The sequence below is a fragment of the Boleophthalmus pectinirostris genome, unplaced genomic scaffold, assembly GCF_026225935.1.
Source record: "Boleophthalmus pectinirostris isolate CB_2022bp ecotype Guang Dong unplaced genomic scaffold, ASM2622593v1 HiC_scaffold_3, whole genome shotgun sequence".
Lineage (NCBI taxonomy): Eukaryota > Metazoa > Chordata > Actinopteri > Gobiiformes > Gobiidae > Boleophthalmus > Boleophthalmus pectinirostris.
The window spans coordinates 25,427,396-25,443,428 of NW_026571299.1; the positions used below are offsets into that span (position 1 = coordinate 25,427,396).

General features: G+C 40.1%; 1 protein-coding gene across 1 annotated transcript; it reads left to right on the forward strand.

The window, feature by feature from the left end:
- The first annotated feature begins 1,466 nt into the window (after positions 1–1,466).
- LOC110171326 (25-hydroxyvitamin D-1 alpha hydroxylase, mitochondrial) lies at positions 1,467–15,081 on the forward strand. Its single transcript, XM_055160321.1, has 9 exons — positions 1,467–1,667; positions 2,043–2,233; positions 2,881–3,071; positions 6,298–6,498; positions 7,630–7,793; positions 9,189–9,355; positions 10,104–10,185; positions 11,466–11,663; positions 13,739–15,081. Exons 1-9 carry the CDS (start codon positions 1,467–1,469, stop codon positions 13,850–13,852), a joined length of 1,509 nt encoding a protein of 502 aa, XP_055016296.1. The 3' UTR covers positions 13,853–15,081.
- Positions 15,082–16,033: the final 952 nt, after the last annotated feature.

Genomic DNA, 16,033 nt, shown 5'->3' on the forward strand with positions numbered 1-16,033 from the left:
GCCTGAAAATGCCATCCTAATGTGATACAGAAGCAACTAGAGGGATGCACTGGAGTTGGGTCCGAATCATCAACTTTCAGATTAGTGGGCGAACACCGAGCACTGAGCCGCTTCCTGTTTCCAAACTGATTTGAGTTGGACACATCCTCACCAGTGTCCCATCGGCTCTTTGCATGCAACCAGCGCCTCAATGACATCCCCAGAAGTGTGGCGCTGTAAATCTTGAGTTGCATAAATAATATTCCTCCTACACATCACATATACAGTCTATACATGTGTCTTTTTCCTTTAAGCTGCTGCACCCATTTCAACGTGTAGTTTTTGGCTGACACATCGCAATAACTTATATAATGCTTAGGGCCGTAGTTACAGTTATCTGTGGACTCAAGGCAAACATAGGAACTATAAATGTCTATAGGAAAAGGGCTGAGCTATGAAACTGCTTACTTTATTTAATAATATTGGACCCACCACAGCAGGGAGGACATTATTGTACAGTTTTGGGGTTTTTTGGGGTTGAACTGAGGAGACGTGAGAGGATTCGTATAGAAACACACGTACACATACACACACACACACACACACACACAGACACACACGGTGCTGTTGGATGAGCTCCAGCTCCCAGGATCAGGGCAGGATTACTTTTCTCTCTCCTGGAAATCACCAAGCCCCTAATATGTTCATTTATAAGACTGGGGCTAAATGGGATCAAATGTGAATTGTGTTTGTTTTGTTTTGTTTTGTTTGTTTGTTTGTTTTTTGTAGTGTGAGCTTTGTGCAATTTGCTGAATTTGAACTGAATTGAGAGCCAGTCATTCCAAATGGTCAGTTAGTCCTCTCAGTAAAAGTGTGGAACAGAGTTTAAACTTTCTACTCTGTTATCATTTACGGGCTGATTGCCAAAAAGCAGTATCAGGTAGTGATCGTTTTGATATGCGTGCACGAGCTCTTTGTGTTCAATATCATCAATAGTGAAGTGGACACGTGCAGGAGGTGCAGCTGTACGTTCATGTTATTGGACAGCATGTTTCCACACTTCCTTCCTTCACAGCACCAATCACACAATTCACGGAGCGCGTATTCCTGACAGTCTCTGGAAAGTCTAACGCAAGAGCGGGCAAACGGTGCCCTCGAGGTAACGTTATTCCCTAAATCCATTCCCAGAGCGCGCGCTCTCTGAATGTGCATTATCGGAGAGCAAAGTGCTGGGACGGACGGGTCATATTTGGTTAAGAGCAGCTCCACGTGTGTTGAGTCTGGGATGGTCCTCGCGCTGCGCTCTGATTGGACACACCTTCCAGTGGACTCACGCCGTCTCCTCCGGTAACGGAGTGGGCAGTGCGCTTTTACGCATCGCGTACGTGATTGGCCGACGGGAGGAGAAGTGTACAGCATTTGCGCGGGTTCGAGCCTGTGCCGGTCCTGGCGTTATAAATACGGGGCCAAAATGAGCCGAGAGCTCCATGCTCGCAGTGAGAAGGATGCTGCAACAAGCGCTGCGCGTGTCGGCCCGAGGCGCCTTCCCGTTGCTCAAGTGGATGGAGCGCGTGTCCGTCGGGCACCAGGGCGCGAAGACCCTGGACCAGATGCCCGGACCCAACGTGCTCAGCTTCGCCTGGGACCTTTTTGCCAAACGGGGTCTGTCCAGACTGCACGAGCTGCAGGTAAGAATCACGCGTAAAACAACTTTAACGAGCAAGTGACGTACTTTAAGATCAACCTGAACCAGTCAGGTGCGTTTTTGGTTCTATGTGAAACATTTGTGTAAACCAACACTTGAGAGATAAGTGTCCACTGCTGCAGTGAGATTCTAAGGTCATACAGATACTGACACCACTATACCTAAAGCCTGTTGGAACATTATGTAGAAGCATGTAGAATGTAGAAAATAGCTTTGCATACAATGTGGGATTGTCTTACTATCACAGACTACCTTAAAATAGACTGAGCTCTAAGTCCACTCCTCCTCTCCCCCCTTCTCTCCTTCTTCCCCCCTATCTCGTTTTCTCTCTTCCCCCCCCCCCCCCCCCCCCTCTCAGCTGGAGGGCGTGCAGAGGTACGGGCCCATGTGGAAGGCAAGCTTTGGTCCGATCTTGACGGTTCACGTGGCAGAGCCGAGCCTGATCGAGCAGGTGCTGAGGCAGGAGGGACTTCACCCCATGAGGTCGGACCTGTCCTCATGGAAGGACTACAGGCAACTGAGAGGACACCACTATGGCCTGCTCACTGCGTAAGTACACCACAAACCACAGACATGACTGGAGAGAGTGGGCTCTGAGTATTGTGATCTGAGTACTGTGATTTGAGTACTTGGATCTGAGTACTGTGATAGGTTCTAGTGGTACTATTACTAACATATAGTTTTGGCAGAAGACAAGATTCTGCTCATTCTGAATTGCATTCCCATAAATAGGCCAATACAATTAAGATAACAAGTTTTTACTACCTCAGGTGGATTTAACTGCTGCCTTTGCTTAGAATGTTCCACAGTACAGCATTAAATGTATCTTACTTTTTTTTTCAATTACAAATGTACAATCATGAATCTTACGAGGGGTGCAAGAAAACATCAATGCATTTTTAAGATCATGTTTTTCATGGAAAATTCATAAGTTCCATTTACTATTCTCATAATCTGTCTATCTATCTATCTATCGATCTATCTATCTATCTATCTACCTTAGATCTATAACACAAAAAACTGCATTTTCATTATATTTTTGAAGCTTATCCCAATCTTTATTCAATATTATCAGCCAGTTACTATTGTGATGTTACCTGAAACCCAACCAGAAAGTTTCATAGTGCACCTTAAAGAAGCTATATTATTTTTATTATATTATTTCTAACTTTATGCATCTTGTTTTTGTGTCCCAGTGAAGGGGACGAGTGGCAGGCGGTGAGGAGTCTTCTGGGTAAACACATGCTCCGCCCCAAAGCGGTGGAGGCGTACGATCAAACCTTAAACAGCGTCGTCTCAGATCTCATCAACAAACTGCGATTCTCCAGGCAGAAAGACGGACTGGTGCCGGACATCGCCAGTGAATTCTACAGATTTGGACTGGAAGGTAAGACTCTTCTCTTTTATTTAGGTGTTTGTTAGAAAATGTCACTTTTTACATTGGGTGCATTTACAAATTTGTTAACTAGAATAATCAGATCACCCAATAATAAGATCAGATGTTTGCAGCACAATGTAAATCTTTATTAATATAGGATTAACATGATCCTGGTGTTTATTATTTTGTTTTGTTTTGTTTTGTTTTTTTGTCCATAAATAAATTCCTGTTTTCAATATATTACTCATTTCTAAATTCACCCTATAACTGCTAGCCTCACAAGCTTCATTTGACTGGACCTGAACATTGTGGATGATGTCACACCTTAGTCCACTTCTTTATAGTCTACGGTCAAATCCTGCACAGAATCAGATTACTTACATCAGACGTAACTGTTTAACATTTCAGTAATCCAATAACTCCAGAAATTAGATTATGATCAGAAGTTTGGTGCAGTGTAAACAGCCAGTGCACTATGTAACAGTTTTGGTCATTGTCTGCTGTCTGCTTGTTTCCGTGGAGATGTTATTGCTTTGCCTGGAATGTTCCACAATATGGCATTAAACAATCTATCTTGCATTTATTCTGTTACAGCTTTTTATATTGCAAAAAACTAAACAAAAACAAAAGAAACAAACTTTAAACTTTACATGCTTTCTTATGTTGTGTGAATGGGCTCGCCTTTTCACACATCCGACCTCTGACCTGTAACTTGGCCTATACAGCAATACGTGGAGTGTTAAAATTGACTCTCACAGAATCAATTTGAACATTTTCTCAGGGTTTATATGAGTCTAATCTGTTCTAGAGTTAATTTAACATTTTTGGAAATGTTCATTAAGTAACGCTGGATTAAACTTCCTCTTTAACCCCAAAATCAAGAGTTATATTAACGTTTTGAGAGTAAACGGATAACACTTTTTAGGATTATCCTGATTTAGCTGAACAACACACAGAGGTGTTTTATTTTTACACTTTATTTTAGTTAAATGCAGGAGTTTGAAGTTGGAGGTGGGAGGTGCCAAATTAACACTAAGAGAAGTTGAATTAACACTAGAGGAAGTTTAATTAACACTAGGGTAAGTTGAATTAACACTAAGAGAAGTTGAATTAATACTTTGGTAAGTTTAATTAACACTAGGGGAAGTTGAATTAACACTAAGAGAAGTTGAATTAACACTAGGGGAAGTTGAATTAACACTAAGAGAAGTTGAATTAGTACTAGGGGAAGTTGAATTAACACTATGGGAAATTTAATTAACACTAGGGGAAGCTGAATTAACTTCAGCCATATTAACTCCGGCAAATAACCCCAACTCGAACCCCCATTTAACATTCAAAGAGTTAAAATAACCCTTTTTGTGTTAAAAACAACTCTGAAATATTTTACCCTGAAAGTTTAACCCTCCACTTTTTGCTGTGTAGTGGCGTCACCTGCTTGTCTCCATGGTGACAGGCGTGTTGTAATGGGCAGCATTCCTGGCAAAGCAATACAACATAATCCGATTTCTCTACAGGCAAATTGCTCCTGTCTTTTCACAACTCGAACCGTAATGACATCATCAGAAGTTGACAGGTCTTTGCGGTGATTGTTCCGGGGCAATGACATCACCTCACTACAGTAATACGTTTCATAATTACACCCACCTGTTTGACTGAAGGAGGTATTTTTACATATTTTTACAGTAGAAGTACGTCACTAAGGCTGGTATTAATGTCATTTTGTATAACGTCGAAGCAGCTGACTACCCAAACCCTAATTTTACATTTTCCTTTCCCATATCGACCCAGACTAAACACCGATCACCTCCACTGACTCTGGGTCCCCGGTGACGTTCTTAAACGATTCGGATCTTTATTGCCAAATGGACCCGTGCCAAACCACGAATTCACACACGCTGTATACTTCACGTTTTATTGTCTGTTATGTAATTCTCTCAATGGAGTTCATTCAGGATTTGACCATGTCCCTTCCCCTACTGTCTGTCAGTATAAGCAAACACACAGCAGACAGCGCACAAGTAGACAGGCTTTAAAGGAGTTTCTGCTGTGGATTTAGTGTCGAGAAGTCATGTCATGTCATGTCACCTTGTGCGTAATACGGAAACACGTGTCATTTGTGATCATTCAGTTTTATAGTTTACAGTGGAATAAGGCCGCTGATCCTGATATTATGTGAGCAAGATGTCTTTATTGTAACGCAAAGTGTCCACGTTATGTTCCACAGTATAGAGTTTAACTGATTTATTTAGCATTTATTCAATTACAGGCGTTTTTATTGCTAAGAAATACCTTGAAAAAACTGTGTATTGTTACTGTTTGTGGGCCATCGCCCTTCAGGTTGTTTCATTTTGCATGGAGCTGCCCATCTTTACTAGACTGATTCATCGGCCGGTTTCACTTTGTAGAAACCGTCTGACCTTGCAGCATTAGGATTCTTTCGCTCAAGGGTAGGCGGTACTTTGTTATTTAACCAATCGCTGCTATTTGGTAGTGATGTATATAATACACCGCTAACGGGCCTAACTGGTATATTAAGCTTTTTCCAAATCTCGTAGTTAGAAAGGCAAGAACGTCTTTCCCCTTGATAAAATTCACCAAACATTCTCTTTATTCCCGCTTTAAATCCTCGATCTCGAGAATCATTGACGACACAGAATAAATGGCTCTTCGCTAATTGGCTGGTGCCAATTATTGCCAATAGTGCCAGTTAAATATTGAATTTAGTGTGCGCTTTATCAGGGTAGATTTTCAAAAAACTTGCAGTAAAGAGTTAATTACTAATTGATGCAACATAATTTGGGCCAATTCACCTGGATGCCTGAGGGCCAAGTAAAATTTGTCTGAGGGCTGCATTTGACCCATGGGTCATAGATTGGACATGCCTGATCACGGGTATTTCGATTCCTGACCTAGTCGCTGGAGAGAAATGAAATTGAGTGGAGGCATTAGGTACATCTTCACAGCAAATAAGTTCTATACGGACAACAAAGCTGTTTTAAAGCCTCCCAGAGAATGAGTGCAGTGTTGGTGCTCATGATATTTTACACAAATCTGCCTGCTTTATATCAGATTTGAGCTGTTAAACCTTTTTCCAAATCTCTGTTGAAATGAATGAGATTCCTGCTTCCCCCACAAAGAAAGTACGTTTTAGGAGCATTTAGAGGCTAACGTGAGAGGGGCACAATAAGGTCAAGACAAGTCCGTAGTTACAGACGTCTGTCCCTCTCCTCAGGCATCTCCTCCGTCCTGTTTGAGTCTCGGATCGGCTGCCTGGACCCTGTGGTGCCTGATGAGACGGAGCGCTTCATTCAGTCCATAAACACCATGTTTGTGATGACGCTCCTCACCATGGCCATGCCTCAGTGGCTCCACCAGATCTTCCCCAAACCATGGAGCATCTTCTGCCAGTGCTGGGACTACATGTTTGACTTTGGTAAGGCAGTTTCTCTCTCTCTCTCGTGCTCTCTCTTCATTTATCTGTCTAGCCGGTTTGAAGTCCCTTCTCCATTGTTCATATTTCCTTCCTCTCCAGTTCAATAATAGCTGAGTTTAGAGTTATTTTAATCCACATTTCTGTCCTTCGTTCGGGTCGTCCTTGTTTACAACTGGAATTGTCATGATTTAAAGTTGGTTTAGATCTGATTTAGGTCTAGTGGTCCTACTTGATATGCCAAATATTTTCCTAGATGGTACAAATAAAATACAACTGCAAAATACACTAAGTACCTGGGTTGTTTTATACAGTAGGTACTTCTAATGTTATTAATATATTGTGTACATTGACAAACACATAACAGACACTCTATGCGCGCACCGCTGTACCATAACATTGCTTCGGCTTATGCAATGATTTCACATGTTTTCTCATTGCTGGGATGTCACTCCTCTAAAAGCTTCATCCAAAATCGAGCACTGGTCCAAACTGGATCAGAGAAGCAGATTAAAGCGATTTACAGCAGATTATCACAGCGGAAACCTCATATATGGTGCCACACATTCAGCCATAATCGTCAAAGACCCGCTGGGTTTGTGCCAAGTGTTTAAGCTACACCGGATTTTCTCTCACCTCGAATGAACTCAGAATATCAAAGCTGTTTTAATACTAGCTACAAATACACCTGGCAAAATGAAACCCCTTCTAAACATTTTTAAGTTGACTGGACTTATATATATTGTAAGTAGAATATTTTAAAACTCAAATTATTTGCTTTGGGTCAACATAATATACAGTATTACAAGAGAAAAAGTGTCATTTCACTTTAAATCAATCAATAACTTAGAAACTTGTATGTAAAAGTACTCACATCATATGCCAAATAAAAATATTGAGTATTTAATCTATAAGAAAACTAGTGGAAGTGGAAAAGGGAAAAAATATGTACAGTCCTTTTAGGTTTTGGTCAATATTTAAACTTCAGCTAAGAACTTTACTGACACATTTTAGCTCCATTGTCCATTAAAATATCCTATCAGGAGAACATAATTTTGTCAATATTGGAATCTCTTTCTTTTGTACTAATTAAGAACTTTAACAAAGCATATCTAATCGGTGCTTTGTCTCCAGCTAAGGGCCACATCGACCAGCGGATGGCGGCAGAGGCAGAGAAGGTGTCGCGGGGGGAGAAGGTGGAGGGGCGTTACCTGACCTACTTCCTGTCCCAAACCGGACTCCCCATGAAGACGGTCTACAGCAACGTGACCGAGCTGCTGCTGGCCGGAGTCGACACGGTAAACACAATATTATAATAGAGAATACTGTATATAGGCCTATTGGTGAGTGTAATGACGGCATTCTCTCAGGTGAGAGGCAGAAGACCACTCTCCCTAGACTATTCTCAAAAGAAATACTTCTAGTTACAAAGTGCACCCACAATCATAGTGCACATTTAATTATGAGACACTAAGCATTTTTGACAATGGAAAAATACAGTCAGACAAATCCTTACAGAAAAGTTGAGTTTTTCACTTTATTTTTTATTTTCAGATATATTTGTCACAGTTCTGCCTTTAGTTTACATGTTTTCCCCAGTCCAGTTCCATTTCCCAGTCTGTTCTGATCCTCCTTTTGCCACCTCCCTCCTTTTCCTACAGCTGCCTCTCATTCCCTAATCAGCCCAGGCTAGTCTTTATATACTCCTCCTGTTCACTCAGTCTTTGCCAGATTGTTGACCTGTAAAGACAGACACTCAAGCTCCTGAAAACCCTGAATCATAACCCCTGAATCTGATCTGTTTGCTACTTCTGCAATTCTGTCTTCCCCTGTTTGTTGTCTCTGTTCCTGAGTTTACTCCAAGTCCATTTTTTACTAGTGTATTTCCCAGTCTTGGAAGATATTTTCGTTCACATTTAATATCATTTATTCCTCTGTTGTATTTTCAGTCTGAGTTGCAATTATAAACATTTCCTGTTATAGGACACTTTCAGTTATTTAAATAAGACTTTGTTTGCTTGTGTACTTGTGCTGCATTTGAGTCCAGTTTACCTGCGTGATAATATTACATATTTCTAGGGATGTAACAATAACCGAAATATCATAATATCATATTGTCAAAGTTATCACAATAATATCATGGACCATCACAATATATCGAATTACAAGTCTCTTTGCTTAAATGAGGAGTTATGGTGCAGCAATAGCTAAAAAAAACACAGAGAGAACTACATAAACCATAACATTTGCTCCATTTTAGCACTTTTAAGTCTTAGCTCTTTGGATTTAAATCTTGTCAAGGCATTTTAAGAGGAAAAAGTAGCATATTCACAGTTTTGTTAGCTCCACAATGTATTGCAATAAATATTGTACCGTGAGATGTATATCGTGAAAATATCGCAGAGAGATTTGGAAATTGCTACATCCCTAATCATGAGCCTCCCCACCATATCATGAGCTTTCTCACAATATTTATTGGACCTCAATAAATATTGTACCGTGAGATTCATACCGTGACAATATCGTATCGCGAGACTTGGATATCGTTACACCCCTAATCTGTTGATCTGTTAATCAACGAAGAAACATTCGCTCTGTGTCTAGTTGCCTCCATTCCAGAATTTAGTTTTCTTTTGTTTCTCATGGCACAGAATTTTAAAAGCATACCATAAACTTCATTATTTTTGTTGCAGATCTCCAGTACATTGTCATGGACCCTGTATGAACTGTCACGTCACCCCGAGGTGCAGTCCAGACTCAGGAACGAGGTGCTCAGGGTCATGGGTGATCGTCGGATCCCGGACGCGGCAGACGTGGCTCAGATGCCCCTCCTCAAAGCCACAGTCAAAGAAGTCCTCCGGTAAATTTCAACTGTTTTAAATCTTGTGGGACTATTTTTTATGATTTTTAGGGGTGGGAGATATTGACAAAAATTCTTCTCAGTATTTTGATAATCAGACTTAAATGCTCTTACTTAAAATCCAATATTATACTATTTTTGTATCTATGTTATAATAATATTTCCTCACCACAAACAGACCTGGAGTTGTGTTTTCTTTCATTCACACATGTTTCACTTTTTTGGGGACTTGAGACTTGACTTGATAAAATGAAGTAAGACTTGGGACTTGACTTGGACTTTAAGGTCACTGACTTGGGACTTGGAGCCCTGTGACATGACAAAAAATATATATGATTTTTTATAAAATACTAACACACAAACCCTGCATTCTTCTCTCAAACAGAAAATACTCTTTTCCACCTTATGATGTCATGTTGTAATAACAAGTGCTAATCTGTGTCTTTAAACTCAGAATCATTTGGTTAATTTCATCCCTCAAATTGCCAGTCTCCAGTGAACTAAAGGTAAAAGGTGGCTGTTGGCTTGAAAACTACCACTACATGACATCACAAGGTGGAACAGAACATTTTGAGCTATGGAGATGTAGACAAACTAATAATAAAGTGTTACTCAAACATGTGTGAATGAAACAAAACACAACTTCAGGTCTGTTTTTGAGGAGGTAACAACATTATAACATGTATGAAAGCTCAACAAAACAGAATAAAACAGCAATTAATGTGTAATGAAATTGTTAATTTTTCAGGTTGTATCCAGTGATTCCGGGCAACGCGAGAGTGATCACAGAGAGAGACATCCAGGTCGGCGGCTACATCATCCCCAAAAAGGTGGGTCCCTGCTCATGTCGTGATTGTTTGGACGGTTAGATGGGAGACCACTGGAAACACCGAGTGCCACAGCGGAACAGCAGTGGCTCCGGTCTAATGGAAATTGGTGGTGTTCCCTTAGGCAAGACACCTCACCCAGCCTCTCTTAGTCTAAATGTGGTGTGAGTGTGGGTGGTGGCCTGAGGGGCTGATGGTGAAGATTGGCAGTGAATGAATAATGCACTGGAACAAGCTTTGGGCGCTGTGAATGCTATATTATATAAATCCATTGTATTATTGTTATTATTGGGGTCATTTCATGCCAAATCTTCGAATGCCCCATTCGACCATATCAGATTTGACTGAAAAAAAATCTAGGAGGTTCACAAACTTTCCAATAGAAAAGTTCCAAATTTTAGCTCTCAACTCCTTATAGTTTTGTCATTAAAACTATAAAACTATTTTGTCAACTCCCCCTGGCCTGTTTTGAGCAGAGTTTTCCGAGGAGCCACTGTCAGATTGCTGTATTTAAAAAAAACTATTTAAGGTCGGTCCTTCAAATTTTCAGAATCTGGACTTTTACTCATGTGCTTTTGGTTTATCACAGATTTCTGGGGGCTTGAATTTGCTTGAAAATATTCTACAAGTACATTTGCTAAATTTTAATCCTTGAAAATTTGAAGGACCTACTGGTACCTTAAATAGTTTTTTTTAGACACTGCAATCTGAAAGTGGCTCTTTGGAAAACTTTGCTCAAAGCGGGTCGCTGGTAGTTGACAAAATATTTTTAATGACAAAACTATAAGAAGTTGGGAGCTAAAATTTCTATTGGAAAGTGTATGAACCTCCTAGAATTTTTTCAGTAAAATCAGAGATTTGGTGTGGAATGACCCATTGTTATTATTGATGTATTGATCACTTGGTTGAAATGTGTTGTTAAAGGTGCACTGCGTAACATTTCCAGTGGAGAGTCTGCCACCTCCTTGTCCCTATGAAAATGTTTTTGCTTTGTCTAGCACTACTCTCTATTACAATTCAGATATGTGGAAATTCGTCCTTATTCACAAAAGGAATTATTTTATTTTTGAGAATTAGAAACACCATAAGGAATAAATGCTGGATGTATATGATCAAAGTCTTACCATGGAACATTCCAGGAAAAGCAACATCTCCATGAAGACAAGTAGGTAGCGGATCCTCCACCAGAAATGTTGCGCAGTGCACCTTTTTAAAATCCATTTTGTAGAACACCCCAGTATGAATCTGAATATTGTTTGAAATGTTGTGTTGTTCGTCTCTAGACCCTGATCACGCTGTGTCACTTCGCCACGTCCCGGGACCCTGCTGTGTTCCAGAATCCAGATGAGTTTGTGCCTGACCGCTGGTTAAACCGGGAACACACGCACCACCCCTACGCCTCTGTCCCCTTTGGCGTCGGCAAGCGCAGCTGTATCGGACGGCGCATCGCAGAGCTGGAGCTGTACCTCGCCATCTCCAGGGTAACCGCTCAAAAAACATAGTATTAATGCTGTATCATTGTGCAAGTATAGTGCAGTAACATCAGCTGGGGGTATTGCATGTATGTCTATGGAGGAATGTTGAGCAGTTACCATAGTGACACAAAGCACACAATACAAACACAGCCTGAGTTTTAACATACAAAATGGATTTAAAGAACATATTTTGATTGTGATTTTCAATAAAAATGTGAGACAATGTTATTTGAGAAGTAAAAAAAAACCAAAGCCAAACATCAAATCAGATTAGCGTTTTCAGAGCAGTGCCTACAGTTAGCATCAGCCTCCAGGGAATGTAGAAAGCATCAGCTGCAAAGTATCAATAGTGTATGTCAACAGTAAATATGATCTGTCTGCTTCTACAGACTTCTAGTAGTAGAGGTGGGGATAGTTGTCGGAAATCATACTTAAGTAGGATCAGAGCTTCATTTGATACATAGTTGGGAGGAACACTTTGGTGCTGTTCTCATGACACCTGTCCAGACATGTTCTCATAGCTGCAGATTATGCACATAGTACTTCATATTCATGCAAGTAGAAGTACAATGTAGTCGTTCAAGAAGAGTAAACTGTATTTTGGAAAGATATATTTTCATATTTGCATTTTTAACTGGAACCTGATCTGTATCCTATTATTTAACCACAATGAACAAACTAGTAATTTTTGTATTAAATAATCGTAAAGGTCCTATATTTGGCAAAATTGACTCTTAAAATGTTAGAATGTTGATTTCAAAAACATACTAGGAGTTGTGTTTTGTTTCAGCCACTGCATTAAAGGGACAGTCCAGGACAATATAACCTCATTTCCTAGTGAGTCAGAGTGTTGGAGATATGTGGAGACACTTTTTGAAATATTCCATCCAGTCCTTGTATTTGCAAAAGTCGCTGGTGCTAGGCTAGTGCATGTCAATGGCCATAGTTAGCCTGCCACTAAAAACAGTCTTAGCCACGCCACAAAACACCGAAGCAAATCTATTATTACAACAGACTGTCCATGTGAATGTCTGTGTTTATAGAATAATTTTAGAAGTAAAACCAACCTTGCATTTGAAGCATTTATGTCTGAGCAGCAGCAGTGAGTTGTAATTCCTGATAGAAAGTGGCAGCGGCGGACTGATATGTGAGAAAATAGTCCCTCAACATGCGACGATTCATGTGATGCAAGGTTAGTTTTATTTCAAACATTATTCTGTCAACAGACATTCACATGGACAGTCTGGTGTAATAATAGATTTTCTTCGGGTGTTTTGTGGAGTGGGTAAGACTGTTTTTACTGGCAGGCTAACAATGGCCATTGACATGCACTAGCCTAGCACCAGCAACCTCTGCAAATACAAGAACTGGATGGAATATTTCAAAAAGTGTCTCCACATGTTATAACACTCTGGCTCACTAGGAAATAAGGCCTATGTCCAAAATTCCGGACTGTCCCTTTTAATATTCTCCAAAGCTCAAAATGCTCTGTCCCACCTTGTGATGTCATGAAGCTGTAGTTTTCAAGTTAACAGCTACCTTTTACCATAATTTTATGAAACACTGGCAATTCCAGGGCTGAAAATATCCAAATGAATCTAGTGAAGTTGTGTGGAGTTTAAAAACACATTGTAGCACTTCCTGTATTACCACATGACATCACAAGGTGGAACAGAGTGTTTTCAGTTTGAGAGAAGAACACCTAAGCCTAAATCTGCAGGGTTTGTGTGTTAAAAATGTTTGAATTAAACAAAACACAACTCCAGGTCTGTTTTTTAATGAGGAAACAACATTATAACGCATAATATGAGCCCTTTAAAGCTACCATCTGTAAGTTTTTACCAGTATAAACCTGTCTCCTCCCCTCACCTGGCCTTTGTTCAGACTCTTCTGTGCGCTGTGCTCTTCTTCTATTGGACCAAAGCTGGCACACTGTCAGACAGCAGTAACATAGGTAGCGTTTAGTGGTGATGTGTGAGAATACAACAGGGCCGGGTCAGCTAGTCTAATCACATATGGTAGCTTTAAATCTCCCTTTTAAATGAATGTACATAGATTTATTATTCGATTTCCTGTTTCAGATCCTTCTTGAGTTTGATGTTAAGCCTGATCCCGAGGGAGTCTCTGTGAAACCCATGACAAGAACACTCCTGGTTCCAGAAAATCAAATCAATCTGCAGTTTATCGAGCGGTGACCCTCCTCCTCCCCCTCCTTTCCTCTCCTCTCTCCTCGTCCTCCCTCGTCCTCCCATACTGCAACATGGACGCACTGTACTAGACTGAACGCACTAAAAGAGGAGCAGGACAGGTATTATCTCATGTCACCTCCAGGGGTCATGTTTGGATGCACCTTCACCCCAGAGACAGAGCGTGTGGAGGTCAGACCGTGGAACTATGTAGGGCAATAGATCATTAACAAATTTTTAGTTTTTAAACATCTCAGTGTAATTTTCTCTCTGTCATCTATTTATCTAAATCTGAAGGTGATAAGACTCTAAAGATTTAAAGAGGGGGGAAGAACATGCCTGGTGATGATTTACATGTCATCCACGCATGTTTGAGTAATCTAGTGGTTGGCAGTGCAATTCTGTCCAAAAGCCTATGTCACCCATTCTCCCACATAACAATTCTCCATAAATTTACAAAAACATAATCATGGTATCCTAAGGTTTGACTACCCCAAATTTAAGACTTTTCTAAGACCTTTTTAAGACCACTTAAATGAAGACCAACATCCCACCCATTATGCAGGTGAAAAACACCAGATCCAGTTCTAATAATGACCAAACTACCTAGCCTGATTCATTCATGTTTCACTTTGTAGAAACCATCTGGCCTCGCAGCATTAGAATTTGTTTACTCAACTGTAGGCTGGTACTTTTTTCATTTAACCAATCACTGCTATTTAGTCGTGATATATGTCTAACGGGGCTAACTTGTATATTAAGATTTTCCCAAATCCCGTAGGAAGAAGGGCAATAACGTCTTTCCAATTGATAAAATTCACCAAACATTCTCTTTGTTCCGGCTTTAAATCCTCGATCTCTGGAATTGTTGCCAACACAGAATGTATGGCTCTTCACTGATTGGCTGGTGCCCGAACTTGCACTTCTGGGGTTCTTGCAAACTGTCAAGTCTATCCCGATTCCTGACCTAGTCGCTGGAGTGAAATGAAATTCAGCGGAGGCACTAAGTGGCTCCAGCGTGGCTACCAACTACGAGTACTATATCTAGAATCTAAGAGCCACTGTGGATTAAACCTACACTTCCCCATGATCCATCCAACATCTTCCTCCACTCTACTAATTGTTTACTCATTGCCGCCAGCGCCAGAAATCAAAGTATTGATTGCTTATACTCCAAATTAGACATTATTAGACAAATTAGATTTTTTATTTTTATTTTTTCCCTCCCTTCGTTTAATATTGCAGCCCGGTTGAGTATACAAAAAAATAGGCTAACGAAATTTAAGAACTTTGTGAAAAAAATAAGACTTGGACAACATAATTTAAGACTTTTTATGGTCTTAATTTAGGAACATGAAATTTAAGACTTTTAAGACCCTGTGGCTACCCTGATAATACAAAACACAATTACACTACAACTTCATAAACCTGACGCGATGTGCAGTAGTTTCATTAGCGGGATGTATGCCAGTAGCTTTGTGATAGCGCTCTGAAGGTGGGGTGACTTAGCGCAGGGAGCAAAGGGAGGGGGAATTCAATTAATATGCCATAGAAGTGTAAGAAGTGTAATACCCCCTCTTTAAAACTGTTTTAGTTTTCTGAAATGAATTGAAATGATGCCAGAAAGGACTTTTTGATTTGCGTTAGTTTAGGCCTATTATAACAAGAACATATCACTGAAAAAAAATATCCCTTTAGAGAACTCATTTAAAACTGGGGTACCTGACTTTCTTGTATATTCATGAATTTTGTTTTTCCCCCTTCAGATTAAAATGTAAAAGTAGCACTTTTTGACAGAATCAGACCGTTGTGCGCTGTCTGCATCAAACTGTAAAAATGGCATTATTGTTTTTTTTATTTCTGAGTTTGTAACTTTACAGATTTTTAACAAACCAGGTCAAAACGTTAGTATTTTAACACATGAACAGAACAGTTTAGGATAGAACTTCTAACCCTTGACCTTAGATTTAAAGAGCCAATATTACGCTATTTTTTAATCTGTTCTAATGTTGTTTCCTCATCACAAACACGCATTCACACAAGGTTTAACACACAAACTCTGCATATTTAAACTGAGTGACATCACAAGGTGGAAGAGAGTATTTTGATCTTTGGCGATGTAGACACACTAACAATGCAGGATTACTCAAACACGTGTGAATGAAACAAAACACAAATGTAGGCACGTTT

Excerpts from the sequence above, each read along its gene's own strand:
- LOC110171326 (XM_055160321.1), top strand. The coding sequence starts at position 1,467 with ATGCTCGCAGTGAGAAGGATGCTGCAACAAGCGCTGCGCGTGTCGGCC. Across the intron at positions 2,234-2,880 it reads CACTATGGCCTGCTCACTGC|TGAAGGGGACGAGTGGCAGG; the intron begins GTAAGTACACCA and ends TTTGTGTCCCAG. Across the intron at positions 3,072-6,297 it reads CTACAGATTTGGACTGGAAG|GCATCTCCTCCGTCCTGTTT; the intron begins GTAAGACTCTTC and ends CCCTCTCCTCAG.